Source organism: Amblyomma americanum, chromosome 2, assembly GCF_052857255.1.
Source record: "Amblyomma americanum isolate KBUSLIRL-KWMA chromosome 2, ASM5285725v1, whole genome shotgun sequence".
NCBI classification, from domain to species: Eukaryota; Metazoa; Arthropoda; class Arachnida; order Ixodida; family Ixodidae; genus Amblyomma; species Amblyomma americanum.
The window spans coordinates 36,305,047-36,325,017 of NC_135498.1; the positions used below are offsets into that span (position 1 = coordinate 36,305,047).

A 19,971-nucleotide genomic window follows, 5' to 3' on the forward strand; every position below is an offset into this window, starting at 1 on the left:
ACTCAATGATGCTGTCTGTTGCGTGTATGTGGCAAGGAAAAAATTTCCTCACTTTTCTGTGACTTGAACTGCGGAGTCGTAGCTGTCGGGCTTTGTCTGAACATGAAATTTGTATGGCTTAAACGACGCCAATATAAGAACCCAGGCTTAAAAAAACATGAGCGGTTTGAGTCCACATGGAGAGATGAAATCGAACTTTATTAATAAAACTACGGTACAAGTGTGAACTGTTGTCCTAAAATGACGTAATGGTAGATATGAAATCGCGACAGAATGACTCTTCTAGGGATTTAATGTAAAAAGACCTTACTGACAACCCTCCGCTGCGTACGTATGCAGATAATTTGTGCTAGGGATTGTTCTGAAATTGGGAGCCACCCTTTTTCTTTTCTTTTCTTCCTTCATTCTGACCTGAGCAGAACAAGCGAGACCGTTGAGAAGAATTCATCGATGACGTGCTTGAAACATCGATCTACGGTCGAAGAGGCTCTCTCAAAATCAGCGAGACTAGACGCGAATAAGTCGCCGTTTCGAGTCGCTGAAGTTCCGACAGACCTGTACCCAACTGCGTAATGAGCACTTAGCCTAATTAACACTGTCGACGTGGCTCCAGGGAGCCCGCGTAAATTTAGCAAGACGCACACAGAGGCACTATTATGTTACTGTTAGTTCTTTCCCTGCGTGTCTTATACTTTCACACTTGGCTCCTGGGCGGAGTTGAAGGCTAATTTGTATTAACTAAACTGCGCCTTGTTAACACTTGCTCCAAAAGCCATAGCAACTGCGCTTGCAAAAGGGGAATCTGTGTCTGCGTTTGTCATTGTTCCCTTCGTACGATACTGGCGTTCGCTTTGTTTTTGGTTGTTGTTTGCTACGCCATCTAGACTGGCAGCGTTGCACTAGGCTACATCGTGCATAGGGGCAACCTCTTCTCGTCCCGGATGTTTCTCCCTCACCCAGTGTCTAAACTTGAGGGCGCTCTACATGGTAACCGGTGCTCTGCTTCAAGCTGCCCGCACACACACCCACACACATCTAAACGTGGCAAGTGGCTCCCATGCACGGGTTTTGAAAATAAAATTGCACTCCAATGTGAGCCCTTAACTCAAATTCATTCGCGCCAAGAGGCAATGTGTCGGGCTCGCCGACAATGCCGCTAGTAATGCAGGTGAAGCTACCGTGCTGGCATTTCAGTTGGACACTGGAAGTCTTGACTGCTGTCTTCATTCGGGGCAAGCCCCATATGTTAGCGGTGCCAGCGCGAACATCCAAGCTAAAAAGTGAATAGATGGCATTGCCGCAGGGTAGAGGTGACTTTTACGCTATGACTTTGATTTCGCTTCACTCGAAAGCCATAAGAGCACAAGGCATTCGCAGAAAATTGCAGTTATGGCTGTGGTATTTTTTCTTTCCTTTTTTTTTACTGTAGTGAGTGTAGTGAGGCTGTACTGCATAAGCTGGGTGGTATGCTACTTGAAAATGTCACTCTTTGGAACTCAGTCGCACTGTGAACGTTTACGACTGTCGAGACCAGCAGTGTCTTACCTCAACACAAGGATTTAAACATGACCCCCCCCCCCCCCCTCGCAGTTTCTTTTTTTAATTCTGCCTACTCGAGTCGCGTTCCCAGCGTGGGTGGCTCTTGCAAGCACAGCTTATTGACCACACCAGCTGCAAAGCTCACTTCTGCGGTCATGTTTCGAAAACAGGTACACTCATTTGTCTAGAACTTGCAAACCAGCTCACTGTAGTACCATCTACGGTATTGAGATCAACTACTCGGGGTTGGTCAAAACGTGAGTACGCTGAAAAACGAAGAGTTGCAGGGAACCACCAATGGCTTACTCGTGAGCTCATAGGCGGCGTTTTTATCTTCTAACCTTCAGGAACCGGAAGCACTTCTCTGGGCTTTTATTCGGAGTTTCATAATAGAAAGATTAAATAACTGGGCTCGCAGCACCTTTCTAAGTTCCCGCATCACTAAACTTTCTAAACAACTGCCTGCACAAGCAGTGAATCTGGATAAACCCATGCTTTCAAGAACCATCTTTTGGCTTCCTGAGGCTTGGCTTAAGCTTGAAAAATAAGTTTTGTGCGTAAGTGTGGTTAGTGCTCACTAGTTCAGGATCTCCAACTGCAAGCAGTAGTGTAATCCGTACGGGCCAGCGTGTCTTGTGCTACAGCGAGCGACAACATATGCGAAAGTTTTCTATGCAAGCTAAGACACGCACTGAATATTCTTTGGGGCTGCAGCTTCTGCTCAGGCGTAGTGGCTTCCTCGGGGGTGTTTCTCCTCACGCCAACGACTTCAAAGTGAGCGGTATAGTGTGCGCGCGTACAAGTCGTGTACTCATGCGTCTAGACAAGAATAGCGTTTCCCTGTAGAGATCGTAAACCGGGTATCTCCTGTGCGATGTGAGTTTAGCGTGAATGCTGTGGCCGCATTCCTTTCGAAGATGTTACCGAGACTACGCTGCAGGGACTTGTTTAGGCTATGGCGTCACTTATAGCTCACAGCATCGTCGTTCGCCTGTTCGGTGTATTGTTTGCTTTTTTAAAGCTGTGCTATGTTATGTACAATTCCTTATTTCACAGTGGTAACGTTAGCGAATGATTGCCACAATAGGAACAGGCATTCGATTGAGTGTCCCCGTGATGAACTGAGAGGACCTGCCTGGCGCACCTCCGCATCTTAACCGACTGTGCTGATTTCACCTCCCTTTCAGTTTTGATATTAACGCGCCATTGTAAAATAGTAAAGAAACATCTGTTTTATGCAATGCTAAGAGTTCACTCAACATTCGAGAAATGTTCGCTTGTTTGGTTAGTTCTGTTTTTGCGAGGCATACGTCCCAAAATACGATTGGTTCGATACACTGGTTCATGACTACAAGGACGACTTCTTGACAATGTTTGTGTTGCAAAGGAAAGCTTGTTTGGATTGTGCTTAGCTGCCATTTTCTCTACACAAAATTTCTCACAGCTACACATCATGTCGGCGCTGCGATGCCGAAAGCATATGGTTTACGCTTGTCTGTACTGTCCTCATCAAATTTGTGCAGTGTTTTCCTCTTGGAGTACGTACTCTAAATGTCTCTTCTTCGTAACGCTGTAAAAAAAAAACAAGAAGGGAGGGCTTAGGGGCGTAATTACATGCGAATGGCGTTACACCTACGATAGGAAGTACCACATATATAGTAAACATGTTTGTAGAGCTATAATTTATTGCCGTGCCATAGTATAAATGTGTATACATCACGAAAAGCATTGTCTTCGTCACGCTCTGTACAAGTGCTCGCATCACTGAAACGTTGGGCAAAAAGAGACGAAAAAAAACACAAGATATTTTGTTGGTTATGAGAACGCTCCCAAAGTGTTGCCGTTGTCGTGTACAGTATAAGATATATAAATATGCGTTGATTGTCGCAGCCGCCTGTATAGCGCCTGTAGATTTGTTTCACCCCGTTCTCCTCTTGTATTTCTTTTTCATTTCCTGACTGTTGCTTGATCCACAAATCCGCGCCAAGCACTCCGCAGCAAGCGCCGCTCTTCGATGGAGGGGTCCTCCTGCTACGGCGTGACCGTGGCGTATACCTATACCATGTACTGTGCATACTATAGTGGTGTGATACGATATAAATAGTACATACATATATATTTTTGTGTGACCACAAGCGGGAAGAGATGAAGCACCGCGGAGTGTTCGAGACGGGAAAGTATATGGTGTACAATAAAAGTTCGGTGTCATTGCTGTTGTTAAATTTGTGCGCCTTTAATCGGCCAGCATGGATGCCTGTGCTGTTGGCCTCAACAGCGGCAATTCCTGCTGCTTTTGGTTTTGAGTCATTCGATCATCAAAATGTGATTCATCATCTCCTTACAAAAATTTCTTTAGACAGTCTACAGACTGTCCATAGACTTCTGTTTATGAAGTCTACCGACTCTCTATAGACAAACCCCTAAAGGATAGACTATAGGCAATACATATCCTATAGACATGCTATAGGCTATTGAAGATTTATGGCCATACACTTTTAGTAGACTTTTCTCTATAGACAGTTCATAGACTATGAATAGACAAAAATAAATATCTATATGAAGGCACCAGAGTCTATAAGAAGTATATAGACTATCTATAGACCATTTTTGTAAGAGCGTAACCCATTCCATCTGTGTTGTGTAAAGTCGTTATGTCAACAAGCATCCTGACCCTATATATACATATATATATATATATATATATATATATATATATATATATATATATATATATATATATATATATATATATATATATATATATATATATATTATAAAATCACCAAAAATTGAAGAAACATAACAGGATTTAATTCACGACGTTTCAGCTGGAGGACCAGCCTTTTTCGAGTGTAGTACAGCGTTTGAAACACGCAGTTTTTATAGAGTTTACAGCAATGCACGAGTTCAAAACACTAGGGGGGGGGGGGGGAAGAGACCAGGAAGATAATTTTTTCTCTTTGTTAGTAATCTGCGTTGACACTGAAAATAGCCAGCGTCAATAGAAAATGAGATGGAAAGGTTAGGTTTGGAAATTTTCTGGCAGTGAACCAAAGATATAATGACTCAGACTCTGTCCGCGAGATTAGGCAAACAGCTACATGGCAAAGCTGCACCTTTCGCGGTGTCTTCTTGTGGGGAGAAAAATTCGTCCTGGTTCCGGGCTGAGACCCTGGACTGGCGTCTCTACGCGGCAGCTGCTTAAATCAATCAATAAATCAGTTTATTCTGCACTGCAAAGACACTTTACAGATTCAGGCCTGCCGAAGCCTCATTGGGCTTGTATGGCAGGTAGCGAGATGTCGCGTGCGGCGCTTGCAAACTAAGATTAACAGAAAGCAACACAAAAGTAGGACAGCAATAAAACGTTGAACACTTCACACCTCACAGTTAATTAGAAAAAACGCTGAATCTACTTAACTACATAAGCTACAAATGTATATCAGGCAATGTAAGCGATGAAAGTCCAGGAATATATGTCCATGAAAGGAACGACAAGACAAAATTGACGATTAATTATACCAAAAATTTCAACACAAAGTTAAAGGTCAGATGAAAACAGAAGAACGCAATAGCCTTTTTAGTTTATAATTTGTACTCACAAAAATGCGCTTGACGGCAACACTTTTAGTAACTAAGGAACATAGAATGCACGCTGTTGATGGGTTTAGCATTGCCCTGTTATCTGCTAGCCGTACTGGTTAGCTTAGTTCATAGGGCAATTTATCCGGACAGGCGGTGGTCACAGGCTCTCACTCCAGTGAGAATGATTTTCCTTCAGGCGATCCTTCATCCAGGCTGGAGCATCTCCCTCGCCCTACTTTCAGCGCCGGGACCTGCGATATTTCCCGCCGTCCCCCGCACTTTCACACCGGCTTGGGTCTTTTCTTCTCTGGCCGACGATGCTGTCATTGTTGCGGGGTGTGCTTGACCAGTTGAAAGCATGTTGGCGTGGGAATGAACATGACGGTCAGGCTGTCACTTTTCAGACCCATAAAGAGCCTCGGCCCCCGACACCCGACGGTTCCTGGCGCCGTACACTCTCTTTTTTGAGTCGAGTGCCTCCGGCGTCCCAAAAAAAAAGGGAAGATGCCGCCGGAGACAGCGGCCCTCCAGAGACGCGCAGCGCGCTGTCACAGCGACATCATTCCCTCCCGTTGGTTCCAACTTCCACGCCAGCATCCTGAGCGGATTAGCAGATGTCACCTACGGTCACAAGACCTACACTACACCAAAGACTTCCTAACATCAAGACAGGCCGTCCTCAGCCTGAGATCCCTCCAATCTGGACCCATCCCACTTTGCACCCGAGGAACCCCGCAGGGGGCGGCCTTGTCAGCCCCGCTGTTCAACTCGGCGATGAAGGACCTATATCCAAGCTTCAAAAAATCGAAAGCCATTTGCGCAGAGGATATCACGACCTGGGTCCGCACCGGGAACGAGGCAGAGGTGAGACACGTCTCCAGGGCGCAGCCGGCGTGGTCCACCACTACGCAAAAGTCCGAGGCCTACAATGCGCACCGGGGTAGTCGAAGTTACTCAACGCTCAAGAACCCGAGACGACCTCTAGCCCACATCTCGGTCAGCATCGGAGGGCACGAAATACCAGAGCCATCTACCACTAAAATCCTGAGCCAATCAACACCAAAGCAGATTGTTGTTGTTGCCTCAAATACGATGGCACATACCCACGGTGGGGGACCAAAGCAGATTCCAACCTCGCACAGCTCTTTCTTCTTTCTTTGCATTCTCGGGCTTATGTTTTCGTTATAAAAGATCAATTATTTTAAAAGTCCCGCGCAGTACAGTACTCAGGTTTGTTATCTGGAGCAGGTACCCAAGACCTTGGGCAGCCTCCATTATGCGATAGAAGCTTCTGAAGGACTTGAGTTCCGTATATTAGCGAAAAAAAGAGGAAAATAAATAGGTTTTTCAGGAAAGGAATTGGCACAGCAATTGTGTCACATTCCGGTAGACTTTCGAACCGTGCTGTAAGGTAAGGGAGCAAAGTGTAATTGAGAGAAGAAAGAGGTATCGTAGTGGATGGCTTAGGAATAATTTATATATATAATTATAATTGGTTTTTGGGGAAAGGAAATGGCGCAGTATCTGTCTCATATATCTTTGGACACCTGAACCGCGCCGTAAGGGAAGGGATAAATGAGGGAGTGAAAGAAAGGAATAGGTGCCGTAGTGGAGGGCTCCGGAATAATTTCGACCACCTGGGGATCTTTAACGTGCACTGACATCGCACAGCACACGGGCGCCTTAGCGTTTTTCCTCCATAAAAACGCAGCCGCCGCGGTCGGGTTCGAACCCGGAACTCCGGATCAGTAGTCGAGCGCCCTAACCACTGAGCCACCGCGGCGGGTTTGTAACCTTTGATGATATTTCGACCACCTGAGGATTTTTAAAGTGCACTGACATCGCACTTGCTTGCTTACTGTTGCTGACAGGAAGAATGAAAACGAAAGGGGTGGTGGTGATGAAAAGCCTTTATTGAATAAAAGGTAGGTAGGCAGGTGAAAACTTTATTGATGTGCCTTATGAATGAGTTACTGCCTAGGGTTGGTCTGGCTGTTGATCCCGGGTGGTGGCCAACAGTCCATGACGTGCGGCGACCTGTCCAGCCTACTCTACCAGCCGCCTTTGTGAGGCCGGTTCGGAGCTGGAGACCGCGATCTCCCAACCCTCTTTGTCCGTGAGGTTCCAGCGGCAGAGATATAAAATGTGGTCAGAGTTGCCTTTCGGAGCCCCACAAAGAGAGCATTCGTGTCTCTATTGGCCTGGACGGATAAGGGAAACAGGTATTGAATAAATGGGAAACAGTTATTGAATAAAAGAGGTGAGGCTCTTTAAAGAGCCCCGCAAAGGGTGGAGTCCTTTTTCCGGGACCTCATTGGTCGAAGCCGCCAGCTTAGCCCTCTTGACCAAAGCCTTCTGGGCCTGAAGGTCCGAGCAGCCCAGCAGGGCCGCCTCCCATTCCTCTCTGGTAGGGTTGGGGTGGGGGGAGAGAGCTGAGTTGCGCTGGCAAGCCCAAACCATGTGGTAGGTGTCAGCCACCTCCCCACAGTGTTCGCACCCACCATTGAACGCGGGATCGAAGTGTTTTAGTACTGCCGGGCACAGCATTGTATTCGTGAATAATCACAGTGGAACGCGTTCCTTTGTTTTCCCCAGTACCATTGCAGGGGTTTAGTACAGGCGATGCCCATCCTTATAATAGGATGTGATGTCTTTGAAGGATAGTAAGCAGCTGCCTTCAGGTTCCACGTGCTCAGGAGCCAATGGAAACGCCCGGTGAATGAGTGCTCGGGCCGCCGTGTCTGCAGCTTCGTTTCCTGCTAGGCCATGATGGCCCGGAGTAATTGGTTTTTTGGGGGAAAGGAAATGGCGCAGTATCTGTCTCATATATCTTTGGACACCTGAACCGCGCCGTAAGGGAAGGGATAAGGAGGGAGTGAAAGAAGAAAGGTAGAATAGGTGCCGTAGTGGAGGGCTCCGGCATAATTTCGACCACCTGGGGATCTTTTACGTGCACTGACATCGCACAGCACACGGGCGCCTTAGCGTTTTTCCTCCATAAAAACGCAGCCGCCGCGGTCGGGTTCGAACCGGAGTCCAAACTATGCAGTGGGGAGTAGGATCGGTACCACGGCGCAAGTTCCTTAGTATTCGTTCAGCTAGTAGAGTTATCCAGCCAGCCTTATAACTGCGACACGTCGAACGCGAGTCTGTTATGATGTGTTTGGATTTTGAATCGGAAGCAGCTAGGGCGATGGCAACCTCTTCAGCTTGTGTTGTGCTTGGGGCTCGAAAGGAGAGCCCACGGCATGCCCACTGGCTCAAGCTGAGCCACAATCGCTGCCACGTGCTGAAAGTAGGAGAGTTGAAAGATAGGACAGCAAAGATTGAAGAAAAGACGCGCGCTATTATATCCCGGGCTGATCCCGGAGGCAGTGGAAGACCGGGCCAACCCGTGGCGGAGGTGAAGCAAGCTTCAAGCACTCTGCAGACATCGCAGAGCACACGGACGCCTTAGCGTTTCGCCCCAATCGGAACGCGGCCGCCGCAGTCGGGTTCGAACCCGGGTGCGCTCCGACTTAGTAGCCGAGCACCTTTACCACTGAGCGGCGGGTGCGATTTTCACGAAATCAACACCACGCTTGGGTGGTACCGCGATCTATAATAAGGATCGGCACGCGGAACACCGCCGTTTGTTCCGATACGGGAGAGGTGCGCCGGTAGACTAAGGCGTTGTCAGTTTTGCTGCAAAGCCGTTGCGGTGGCTCATTGGTTAGTGCTCTCGGATACTGATTCGGAGTACCCGGGTTCGAACACGACAGCGGCGGCCGCGTTTCGTTGGAGGCGAAACGCAAACGCGCCCGTGTGCTGCGCGATGTCAGTGCACGTTAAAGATCCCCAGATGGTCGAAATTATTCCGGAGCCCTCCACTACGGCACCTCTTTCTTCCTTCTCTCGGTCCCTCCTTTATTCCTTCCCATACGGTGCGGTTCAGGTGTCCGCCGAGATGTGAGACAGATACTGCGCCATTTCCTTTCCCCAACAACCAATTTTCAATTTTTTTTACTGTAAGAATATATCTTAGGAGTCCTGTTACGTGGTCTGCATGATGACGAGATTGAAGAGGCGGTAAGTGTGACTGCGAGAGTTTTCTGGCTGGTCAGTGCGGAGGGAGCATGAGGGCACGAAGTTTGCACGTTCTATATGCAACGCTCGCAGGACCACAACAGCGCACTTTTAATACCCACGGGGTGGCTCAGTGGTTAGGGCACTCGGCTACTGAGCCGGTGTACCCAGCTTCGAACCCGACCGCGGTGGCCGCGTTTCGATGGAGGCGAAACGCTAAGGCGCCCGTGTGCTATGCGATGTCAGTGCACATTAAAAATCCCCAGGTGGTCGAAACTATATTCCGGAGCCCTCCACTATGGCACCTCTTTCTTCTTTCACTCCTTCCTTTATCCCTTCCCTTACGGCGTGGTTCAGGTGTCCAACGATATATGAGACAGATACTGCGCCATTTCCTTTCTCCAAAAACCAATTATTATTATTATTATTATTATTATTATTATTATTATTATTATTATTAGCCTAGTGTAGCTCCCGATATAAAAAAATTAGATGTGGTTCACCTACTGTTAAACGTGGTCAGAGAACGAAAGCTGCGGTGGTGTACCAGGCAAGTAAACGCGGCTTGGCGTCTGTAACGTTGAAATCTGGCAGTGGAATTGCAGAGGGTAACGAAGAAAACACGGACAATTACAACAATACATCAACAAGCACCTAATTCCGCCCGACGTCGTTGCTCTGCAAGAGACCTGGGGCTTCACGCCAAAATTACAGGGGTATACATGCCAATAAAATGAGGAGAATGGTCGGACAGCCATTCTAATCAGCAAAACCCTTGCCGCCATAGCACACGACAAGATTGCTGACACAGACATAAATCATGAGATTACCGAAATTATACCGAAAAAGAAGACGAACGGGGGAAGTACTTTTATTGTAAACGTATACAGTCCTCCAAAGCAGAAGAAGGGAAAATTCGCGGAACTCTTCCACGGTGTGAGCAGATTGGCTAAAAACAACGCGCTCGTAATAGCCGGAGACTTTAACGCCAAGGATCCTATAGCTGATGACACAAAAAGGTACCAGAGTGAAGGAGGCGGCGGACAACATAGACATCCAACTCCTACCGGACCCAGAGGTCCCCACCAGGGTGGGGAGCAGCGTCCAAGAGGACACCAGCCCCGACCTTAACTTTTTAAGAAGAGCGAGACAGGCGGTCTGGGAAAATATGCTGGAACGCCTGGGTGATGATCATTACATCATCAAGACGCAAATCGGAATGGATCACGTAAAGCGTCGGATAGGTACAGCAAAAATAACGGATTGGGATACATTTAGAAAAGCATGCGATGGACATCCGCTGGGCGGGATACTGTCAATCGAGGAATGGCGGAACATGCTGAAGGAAAGGCAAAGCAAGTACACCAAGGAGATTGACCGCACAGAGCAAACACCCGAGGTGGACTCAAGACTGCTTAGGCTATGGGAGGCAAGACAGAGCCTGACCAAAAGGTGGAGGAGACGGAAGTTTAATAGGAAGCTAAATCTGAAGATTGCGGAAATTACTCAAGAAACAGAAGAGTATGCGTAACAAATGGTGAGAGCAAATTGAGAGTAATTTAGCATTTCTTTGAGCGGAACCCTGAGCACTGCCCAAACGTGGAGCATACTCAAGGCACTCTTGGACCCGACTAAAACAAAGTCGGAGAACAACAAGGCCTTACAGAGGCTGGCTCACCAGTTTCCGGACCCAGAGTATAAGCTCATAGAAAAAGTAAGGCACAAGTGCTTCGGGGACAGCGACCCAGCAGCCTACACGGAGTGCTACAAGGGGCAAGAAAATTCTTATCTGGACAGGCCTATAACCAAAGAGCAATAAGAAATACCACTAGGAATAAGGCTGCAGGCGCAGACAAGATAAAGAACACGCTGATTCGGAACCTCAGTGATGATCTGGTAGTCGAACTTACTATCTCAACAAGCACTGGGCGGCGGAGACTGTACCCGAGAAGTGGAAGCATTCGGAGGTAGCGATGATTCCACAACCGGGCAAAAAACTGCAAGTAGAAAATCTTAGACCAATCTCCCTCACGTCATGCTTAGGCAAGCTATACTAGCGGGTGGTTACTATGAGGCTGCAAAATTATATGGAGGACAACGAGCTGTACCCCCACAGCATGTTTGGATTCCGCGCTGAATTATCGACGCAAGACGTGCTCCTACAGCTCAAGGAGGAGGTGCTCAGCAACGTTCCGGGGAACGGCGAACACGTCATCATGGCACTGGACATTAAAGGAGCCTTCGACAATGTCAGCCACAAAGCCATCCTCACAGGAATGGATAGCCTGAACTGTGGGATAAGGATTCGTGGCTACGTTAAGGCCTTCCTCTCTAACTGGACAGCAACTATCGGCCTGGGAGAAGTCAGATCCGAGAAGTTTCGCCCCCCAAAGAAGGGAACTCCTCTAAGGTCGGTCATCTCCCCCATCCTCTTCAACATCGCAATGATCGGGCTAGCAAGACAACTCGAACAAATTAAAGGCAAACGGCACACCATGTACGCTGACGACATTACGGTATGGGTGAACTGGGGATCGCTCAGCGAAAAAGAAGAATGCCTGCAAAAGGCGGCCACCTGCGTAGAAACCTACGTTAGGGCCAGGGGCCTCGCCTGCTCGACGGAGAAGTCCGAGCTCCTAAGGGTGTGGCGAGGCAAACAAAATCGAACGGTCCCTACAAGCGATGAGCTCAGACAACGTATACCTCGAGGGGCAACCCATTCCGGAGAAGACCACCATTCGGATCCTGGGGATGTGGCTTCAGTCCAATCAGCGGTGAAATCATACTCTGACACTGCTGAAGACAGCCACCATGCAGGTGACTCATATGATCAGCAGAGCATCCAGTAAGAGACACGGTATGAAGGAGAGCGACACACTCAAGCTAGTCAGGAGCCTCGGGGTTAGCAGAGTGGTGTATAGCCTTCCCTACTACAATTGCACCAAGCAAGAACAACAACAAGCGGACGTCATACTGTGAAAGGCGTACAAAACTGCGCTTCACCTGCCGCAGTGCACATCGACCGAGAAACTGCTAGCCCTGGGACTGCAAAATACCTTCAGTGAACTGAGAGAAGCACTACTCTATATACTCTCAGGCACGTAGGTTGGTGCAGAACCCCACGGGAGGGTGCTCCTGCGAAGATACGGGGGCGGTGGTGGTGGTAGTGGTTTCTTTATTAAGATAATAGTAAAAAGGAAGCAAATGGCGTTTGGCATTGAAAAGGCGATGGCGTTTCGTCGACTCCCTGGCAGCCCTGCAAGGCGTTCCTGTCGCGTTCCACTATTAAAGGCGAAACTTAATCGTCCTCCATTTTTTTTTCGCTTCGCTTCTGCTGAGCGTATCGTTCAATGTCGTCATGGGAAGTTCAAGAAAAATTTCATCACTTGAGTGATAAATCACCTTAAAATTCAGTTTTCTAGCTTGCGTGCTATTTACGACGCGCTATTTGTAACGCACTTTTTAAGTGAAACCGACCGCGTCATTGTATGAGCAAGAGGCGCCAGCAGGCGCCATCGCCAAAAATATTAATGCACAATGAAAGCCGTACACACGAACAACGCTTCTATATTTCAACGCTACAAATACTGGCCGAAGATATTTCAGGCCAGAAAACTAGGTCATCGTCCTCTTAACGACCTTGGTCGCGCTACCGTGCGTACTGCACAGGTTTTTCGTTCACGGCAAGCATCTTAAGAATCTTCACCTTCAAAATATAACCAGGCGAACGTCGCCCGAGCATGTCCCAACACCGGTGCCGTTGTCGGCGATATTGTGCGGGACGCTATGTAGCTACGCACATCGTCGACGCTCCCCTCCAGTTTCCCGTGGTTTGTGGGCGAATAGGTCAGCATACACGCCCAGCATGGAAATGCCCAGCACAGCGACAACCACGTAAAGGCCCGCACGGTTGTTGAGCCTCGCTGGTCCACCGGCGTCTGCATCTCGGCGCCCGTGCTGCTCTCCGTCCCAACGCCAACATCCTCGGCGTTCAGCTCGAGCCTGTCATGGTCGATGGGCGAGTAGGCCAGCATGCACGCACAGCCAAGGATGGAAACGCTCAGCACAGCGACAACCACGTAAAAGCCCGCCCGGTTGTTGAGCCTCGCTGGTCCACCGGCGTCTGCATCTCGGCGCCCGTGCTGCTCTCCGTCCCAACGCCAACATCCTCGGCGTTCAGATCGAGCCTGTCGTGGTCGATGGGCGAGTAGGCCAGCATGCACGCACAGCCAAGGATGGAAACGCCCAGCACAGCTACAACCACGTAAAGGCCCGCCCGGTGGTTGAGCCTCGCTGGTCCACCGGCGTCTGCAGCTCGGCGTCCGTGCTGCTCTCCGTCCCGACGCCAACATCCTCGGCGTTCAGCTCGAGCCTGTCGTGGTCGATGGGCGAGTAGGCCAGCATGCACGCACAGCCAAGGATGGAAACGCTCAGCACAGCGACAACCACGTAAAAGCCCGCCCGGTTGTTGAGCCTCGCTGGTCCACCGGCGTCTGCATCTCGGCGTCCGTGCTGCTCTCCGTCCCAACGCCAACATCCTCGGCGTTCAGCTCGAGCCTGTCGTGGTCGATGGGCGAGTAGGCCAGCATGCACGCACAGCCAAGGATGGAAACGCTCAGCACAGCGACAACCACGTAAAAGCCCGCCCGGTTGTTGAGCCTCGCTGGTCCACCGGCGTCTGCAGCTCGGCGTCCGTGCTGCTCTCCGTCCCGACGCTAACATCCTCGGCGTTCAGCTCGAGCCTGTCATGGTCGATGGGCGAGTAGGCCAGCATGCACGCACAGCCAAGGATGGAAACGCTCAGCACAGCGACAACCACGTAAAAGCCCGCCCGGTTGTTGAGCCTCGCTGGTCCACCGGCGTCTGCATCTCGGCGTCCGTGCTGCTCTCCGTCCCAACGCCAACATCCTCGGCGTTCAGCTCGAGCCTGTCGTGGTCGATGGGCGAGTAGGCCAGCATGCACGCACAGCCAAGGATGGAAACGCTCAGCACAGCGACAACCACGTAAAAGCCCGCCCGGTTGTTGAGCCTCGCTGGTCCACCGGCGTCTGCAGCTCGGCGTCCGTGCTGCTCTCCGTCCCGACGCCAACATCCTCGGCGTTCAGCTCGAGCCTGTCATGGTCGATGGGCGAGTAGGCCAGCATGCACGCACAGCCAAGGATGGAAACGCTCAGCACAGCGACAACCACGTAAAAGCCCGCCCGGTTGTTGAGCCTCGCTGGTCCACCGGCGTCTGCATCTCGGCGTCCGTGCTGCTCTCCGTCCCAACGCCAACATCCTCGGCGTTCAGCTCGAGCCTGTCGTGGTCGATGGGCGAGTAGGCCAGCATGCACGCACAGCCAAGGATGGAAACGCTCAGCACAGCGACAACCACGTAAAAGCCCGCCCGGTTGTTGAGCCTCGCTGGTCCACCGGCGTCTGCATCTCGGCGCCCGTACTGCTCTCCGTCCCAACGCCAACATCCTCGGCGTTCAGCTGGAGCATGTCGTGGTCGGTGGGCGAGTAGGTCAGCACACATGCACAGCCAAGGATGGAAACGCCCAGCACGACGGCGATCACGCGAAGGTCGGTCTCGACGCCGTCGAGCCTTGGCCTGCCTCCGGTTGATATTGAACCGTCGAATGAGAGCTGCGGTAGAAGCCGCGACCGTCACCATCATGAACGCTTGTTCTTCGTCGTCTTCTGCTCCTCTCTATCTCGGGCAGCGGAGAGCGACACTGACGTCAGCGGTGACCGTACGTCTTGCGCAGCGTGAATGCTTTCTTGGCAAAAAGCGCACGACTGACAGCTGAATAAGCGCCCTCTGGTTGAGAAACATGGGATGCTATTCGACTGCGAGAGCAGCGCCCTCACGGTACAGCCCACGGCGCCACAGAACATGTCACTGCGCCGCAACGAAGGAAACGATCAAGAAGGCTATGTTGGGGGCCGGGTAGTGATGATTTGACACTTGTGTGTCATCCCTTTTACAGCGTCGCCTCCACCTGGGAGGCTTTAGCGGCAAGAGCTCTGTTGTGAACGGCAGGACTGACAGCTGGCGCCATCTGTCTGTCCTGCCGCACATCACACACTCTTCCTCTAAAGGGCAGAGCGCAGCTACGAGAGACGCATTGACGCTGAGTTGAATATCCATCTGAAAGAGAAACCAGGAAATATATGCGCACTCACAACCAAGGTGTGCGTGTGCTAAAACAAAAACCAGCATTTTTTTCCAATTATACAAAATGCCGCACCTGCTAGCTTCAGTTCGGAACTTGGTACCAACGTGCTCAATTTGTTCTGTTCCGCACGCAATCACTTCAGTTTTAATTATAATTGGTTTTGGGGGAAAGGAAATGGCGCAGTATCTGTCTCATATATCGTTGGACACCTGAACCGCGCAGTAAGGGCAGGGTTAAAGGAGGGAGTGAAAGAAGAGAGGAAGAGGTGCCATAGCGGAGGGATCTGGAATAATTTCGACCACTTGGGGATCTTTAACATTCACTGATATCGCACAGCACACGGGCACCTTAGCGTTTGGCCTTCATAAAAACGCAGCCGCCGCGGTCGGGTTCGAGCCAGGGAACTCCGGATCAGTAACCGAGCGCCTAACCACTGAGCCACCGCGGCGGGTAATAGGAAAGAGTAATAATAATAATAATTGGCTTTTGGGGAAAGGAAATGGCGCAGTATCTGTCTCATATATCTTTGGACACCTGAACCGCGCCGTAAGAGAAGGGATAAAGGAGGGAGTGAAAGAAAGGAAGAATAGGTGCCGTAGTGGAGGGCTCCGGAATAATCTCAACCACCTGGGAATCTTTAACGTGCACTGACATCGCACAGCACACGGGCGCCTTAGCATTTTTCCTCCATAAAAACGCAGCCGCTGCGGACGGGTTCGAACCCGGGAACTCCGGATCAGTAGTCGAGCGCCCTAACCACTGAGCCACCGCGGCGGGGTAATAGGAAAGGGAAAATTGAAAGTTGAATTTGGAGGAAAGGCGTGGCGCTGCGCAGCGGCGGAACACCTAGTGACTAGGGAGCTTGAAAGAGAGAGAGAGAGAAATCGGAGGACGCTACAGCTTCGCCTTTAAGAGTGGAACGTGACAGCGTGTTGCAGCACTGCCAAGCACACCACAGAACGCCATCGCCCGTTCGGCGTGACGCAAGGTTTCCGGATACATTGATAATCACAATTAGACATGACGGTAAGCATGTAAGGCGAGCTAATTAAAGTAAATATGACGGTAAGCATGTAAGCCAAGCTAATTAAAGAGGTACCATAAGAACATGAACACTCGCCGCAGCGCTAACAAAACCGAGCGAAAAGAAATAAACTAAAATAAAATTACCGGTGCACGCGTCGAAGCGACCGATGTAGAAGAGAGCTTGATAGACTAGAACAACTCACTGCGGACGATTTTCACGTCGAGATGCATAGCGCTCTTAAGCTTACCGGTTAGCTCTGCGATACGCTGGTACTATTTCGTGGATGTGTAAGACACAGCTGTGTCTAAACATTAAGGGATATTGGGTTGCACTGTACGCGTCAGTTTATAAATGCAAACACGAGCGAATACCATTAAAGACTATATAATGTAGCGTTTTGAACTTCAGTACTGAATGGTTTCCTTGTGGTTGAATACAATACTTTCTTTCTGTTCATTTATTAGCTGTTTTGAGGCACGGAAATGGCGCAGTAACTTTCTCACTCCTGGGGGAACCGGCTCGGACGTGGCGTAGATCGGACGCTCCTCGCTTCACCCATGCCCACCGCTGAATTCAGCGACGGTCAACACCGCTCTTGCCTGGATTTCGTCTTCGAAGCTCGGATAACGCCGTCGGACACATCGGCAAGTCCCTTTTTGCCTGTTTCTGCGGACTTTTCTGCGTTTCGGCTCTCGCCGGTACGCACGGCCCGCTAGGCCCACGCCAGGCCTAGCGACCCCGCTCTGACGGGGCTGTGCCGCATTATCTGAGTGGGATCTTCCTCCAACAATGGACATGGAAGTCACCGTGGAGGGGACTGACATTAGCCCCGAAGAAGTTTCGCACCAATATGGTTGGTTCACCGTCGGTGAATCGAAACGCTCCGGTCACGAACGCCAAAGGAATAACCCCGCGGCACACAATGGAACCGATCGCGCCCAGGGACAGGGCAGCATGCGGCACTCTGCCGACTCCTCTGCGAAAAAGCTTGGCCGACGACTTGCTCGACAATCGGTGGCGTCGAACCTACCTCGCCTACCCAAGGGCCTAACCAAGGTGATATTCCGGCCATCGGGCGGCCTTCGCATACTCGAGAGCTGTGGCCAACTCGGCATCTTTCAACTCATCCGGGACGCCGCGGGCCTCGCCTTGGCAGAATCATCTGAAGACTGCATGCTACTCAACTTCAAGCAACACACCATACTGGTGGCCACCCATTCCGCGGTACGAGTGGAACGCTACTTAAACATCAAGGAGCTCATCTACGGCGCGAACAAGATCGCCATCACCTCGTATGTCGCCACGCCGGATGGCAGTGGTAAAGCAGTGATCCAAGGCGTTCCGAAACATCTATCGGACGCTGACATCCTTGCGAACCTTCAGCATCCAAGGAATCCTCCAATATGTGGAGTCCGGCGCATGGGTGCGCAGTCGCAGACGGTCCTCATTCTCTTCAACGGTGAGCGAGTTCCCCGTTGGATCAGCTTCGGTGGTGGCATGATTCGCTGCTGCCTCTACAAAAAAAAAATACGAAGTGTGTTCTTTGTGCGGACAACTCGGGCATCGCAGAGACGTTTGCCCGGACCCGAAAAACGCTCGCTGCCGCGGATGCGGCGTGGCCAATCCTCCTGAGACACATAGCTGCGAGCCTGAGTGTGCCTTGTGCGGTAAGGGCCATGAACTGGGCAGCAACAAATGCCGCGAAATCTACCGCACTCCATACATTGTCAGCAAACGCCGCTGGGAGCAGGAACGCCAACATCTGACCCAGCATAGCCAAGAGTCGCCGCAGTCTAAAGAGCGACGCAGCCGCTCCAAAAGCAGGGGACGAACAAATTATAGACATCGATCCAGCTCCTTTCCACGACTGGAACCGAGAGGCCGGTCCGCCTCCAAATCCAGGACTCCTTCACACCAGCCACGGAACCCCGGTTTGAACCAGGACGCCGTCGGCACGCAAAAGGTAGGCTGGGCAGATAAAGCCTCCCAGAAATCTATCTCCAACCCCTCTGAGCTAGCAGACCTGAAAGTGCTGGTAGGGAAATTACTTCGTGAGGTCGAGGATCTAAAGAAAGAAAATGCCGCTCTAAAACAGCAACAAATGCAGGCTGGGTCACCGCCTACGACCGATGGCGCCAATAACCCTACCCCCTCTACCTCCGCCGGAGCGGACATGCATGCTGAATCAACGCGGGCACCCCCGCCTAAGCGAAAAGCAGGCGATTCCCTGTCCGAAGGCCAAACACTAGCCGACACCATTCACAAAATTGAAGAAGCGCAAACGCAGACTAACAGTACCCTCAATCATGTGCAGCTTACAATAACTTCCATCATGGAAGAATTATGCAGACACCGGCAGGAATTAACTTAGGCAGCTGGCAGCAGGAAGCAGAGAGCAGGCTCCTTCCTCACAAAATTCGCAAACCCGCTTCTTCTGAAGCGGTATCCGACTAGCAACAACATGGCGCCACAACCCAATTGCACCATCTGGCAGTAGAACTGCCGAGGATTTAGCCGCAAACGAGCTGTACTCCAACAATTCCTCAACAATAGGGACGGACCGGACTTAATCGCACTACAAGAGACACAAACTAATAGCAAGCTAGCTGGGTATCAATCCTTTTCATCGGGGGGTGGAACGCTTGGAGTCACGACTCTTGTCAAACGAAATATTACGGTAGTACAGCACGATACCCCAGTCACAAATGTCAGACACGGGCTAGTCGAATTAATTCCGCCTAGGAAACCCGACCACAGTCTGTTTGTGCTGAATGTCTATAGCAGCCCAAAGTTACGGAAAGCAAGCTTCGGCCCGCTTTTTCAGGCGACCCTGAAGCTCGCAGGCAATCACCCCGTCATTTTCACGGGAGACTTTAATGCCCAACACCGGCTTGGGGTTACGCACAGGAGTACATTAAAGGTAGAAAACTGTGGCTCACCGCACAACAGTGTGGGTTGACTCTTCTTACAGATCCACTAGTCACCACCCGCTGCGGTAACAGTGTTTCCAGGAATACGTCTCCCGATCTTACTTTTGCTAAAAATTCGGGCACTCCAACATGGATAAACACTCAACAAAATTTCGGCAGCGATCACTACATATTGGAAATAGTGACCTCAACTGGCCCCAAACGTCGTAGCGCTCGAGCCCCCACCCTTGTCGATTGGGACACGTTCCGCGCTAGAAGAGCCGCCCGAGAAGCTGATACCCCCAAAATACTAGACATAGATATCTGGGCACAGGATCTTTGTCAAGATGCCAAAGCAGTCACCCATACGTTAGACCAGGCTGACCACCTGGAGATTGCTGACAGCCGGCTTCTTCACCTATGGGAGGCAAAGGGAGGACTCGAGAACCGACTCAAACGACAGCGGTGGAACCGCAATCTGCGCAGAAGAATAGCTAGGCTAAACAAGGAGATCGAGGATCATGCAGCTAAACTTACTCAACAAAACTGGGATGACATATGCAACCAAATGGATCGCAATATGGGAGTCTCTAAGACTTGGCACTTGCTCCGTCATCTACTTGACCCTACAGGTAGCAGAACCACCCAGAGGCAGAACCTGCAGAAGCTTGTGCATGAGTATGCA

At 50.5% G+C, this 19,971-nt stretch overlaps 1 protein-coding gene across 1 annotated transcript; it reads left to right on the forward strand.

Moving 5' to 3' along the window:
- Nucleotides 1-11,258: 11,258 nt before the first annotated feature.
- LOC144119622 (putative nicotine oxidoreductase) lies at nt 11,259-13,215 on the forward strand. Its single transcript, XM_077652195.1, has 2 exons — nt 11,259-11,831; nt 13,036-13,215. The coding sequence occupies exons 1-2, from the start codon at nt 11,259-11,261 to the stop codon at nt 13,213-13,215; spliced, it is 753 nt and encodes a 250-aa protein (XP_077508321.1).
- Nucleotides 13,216-19,971: the final 6,756 nt, after the last annotated feature.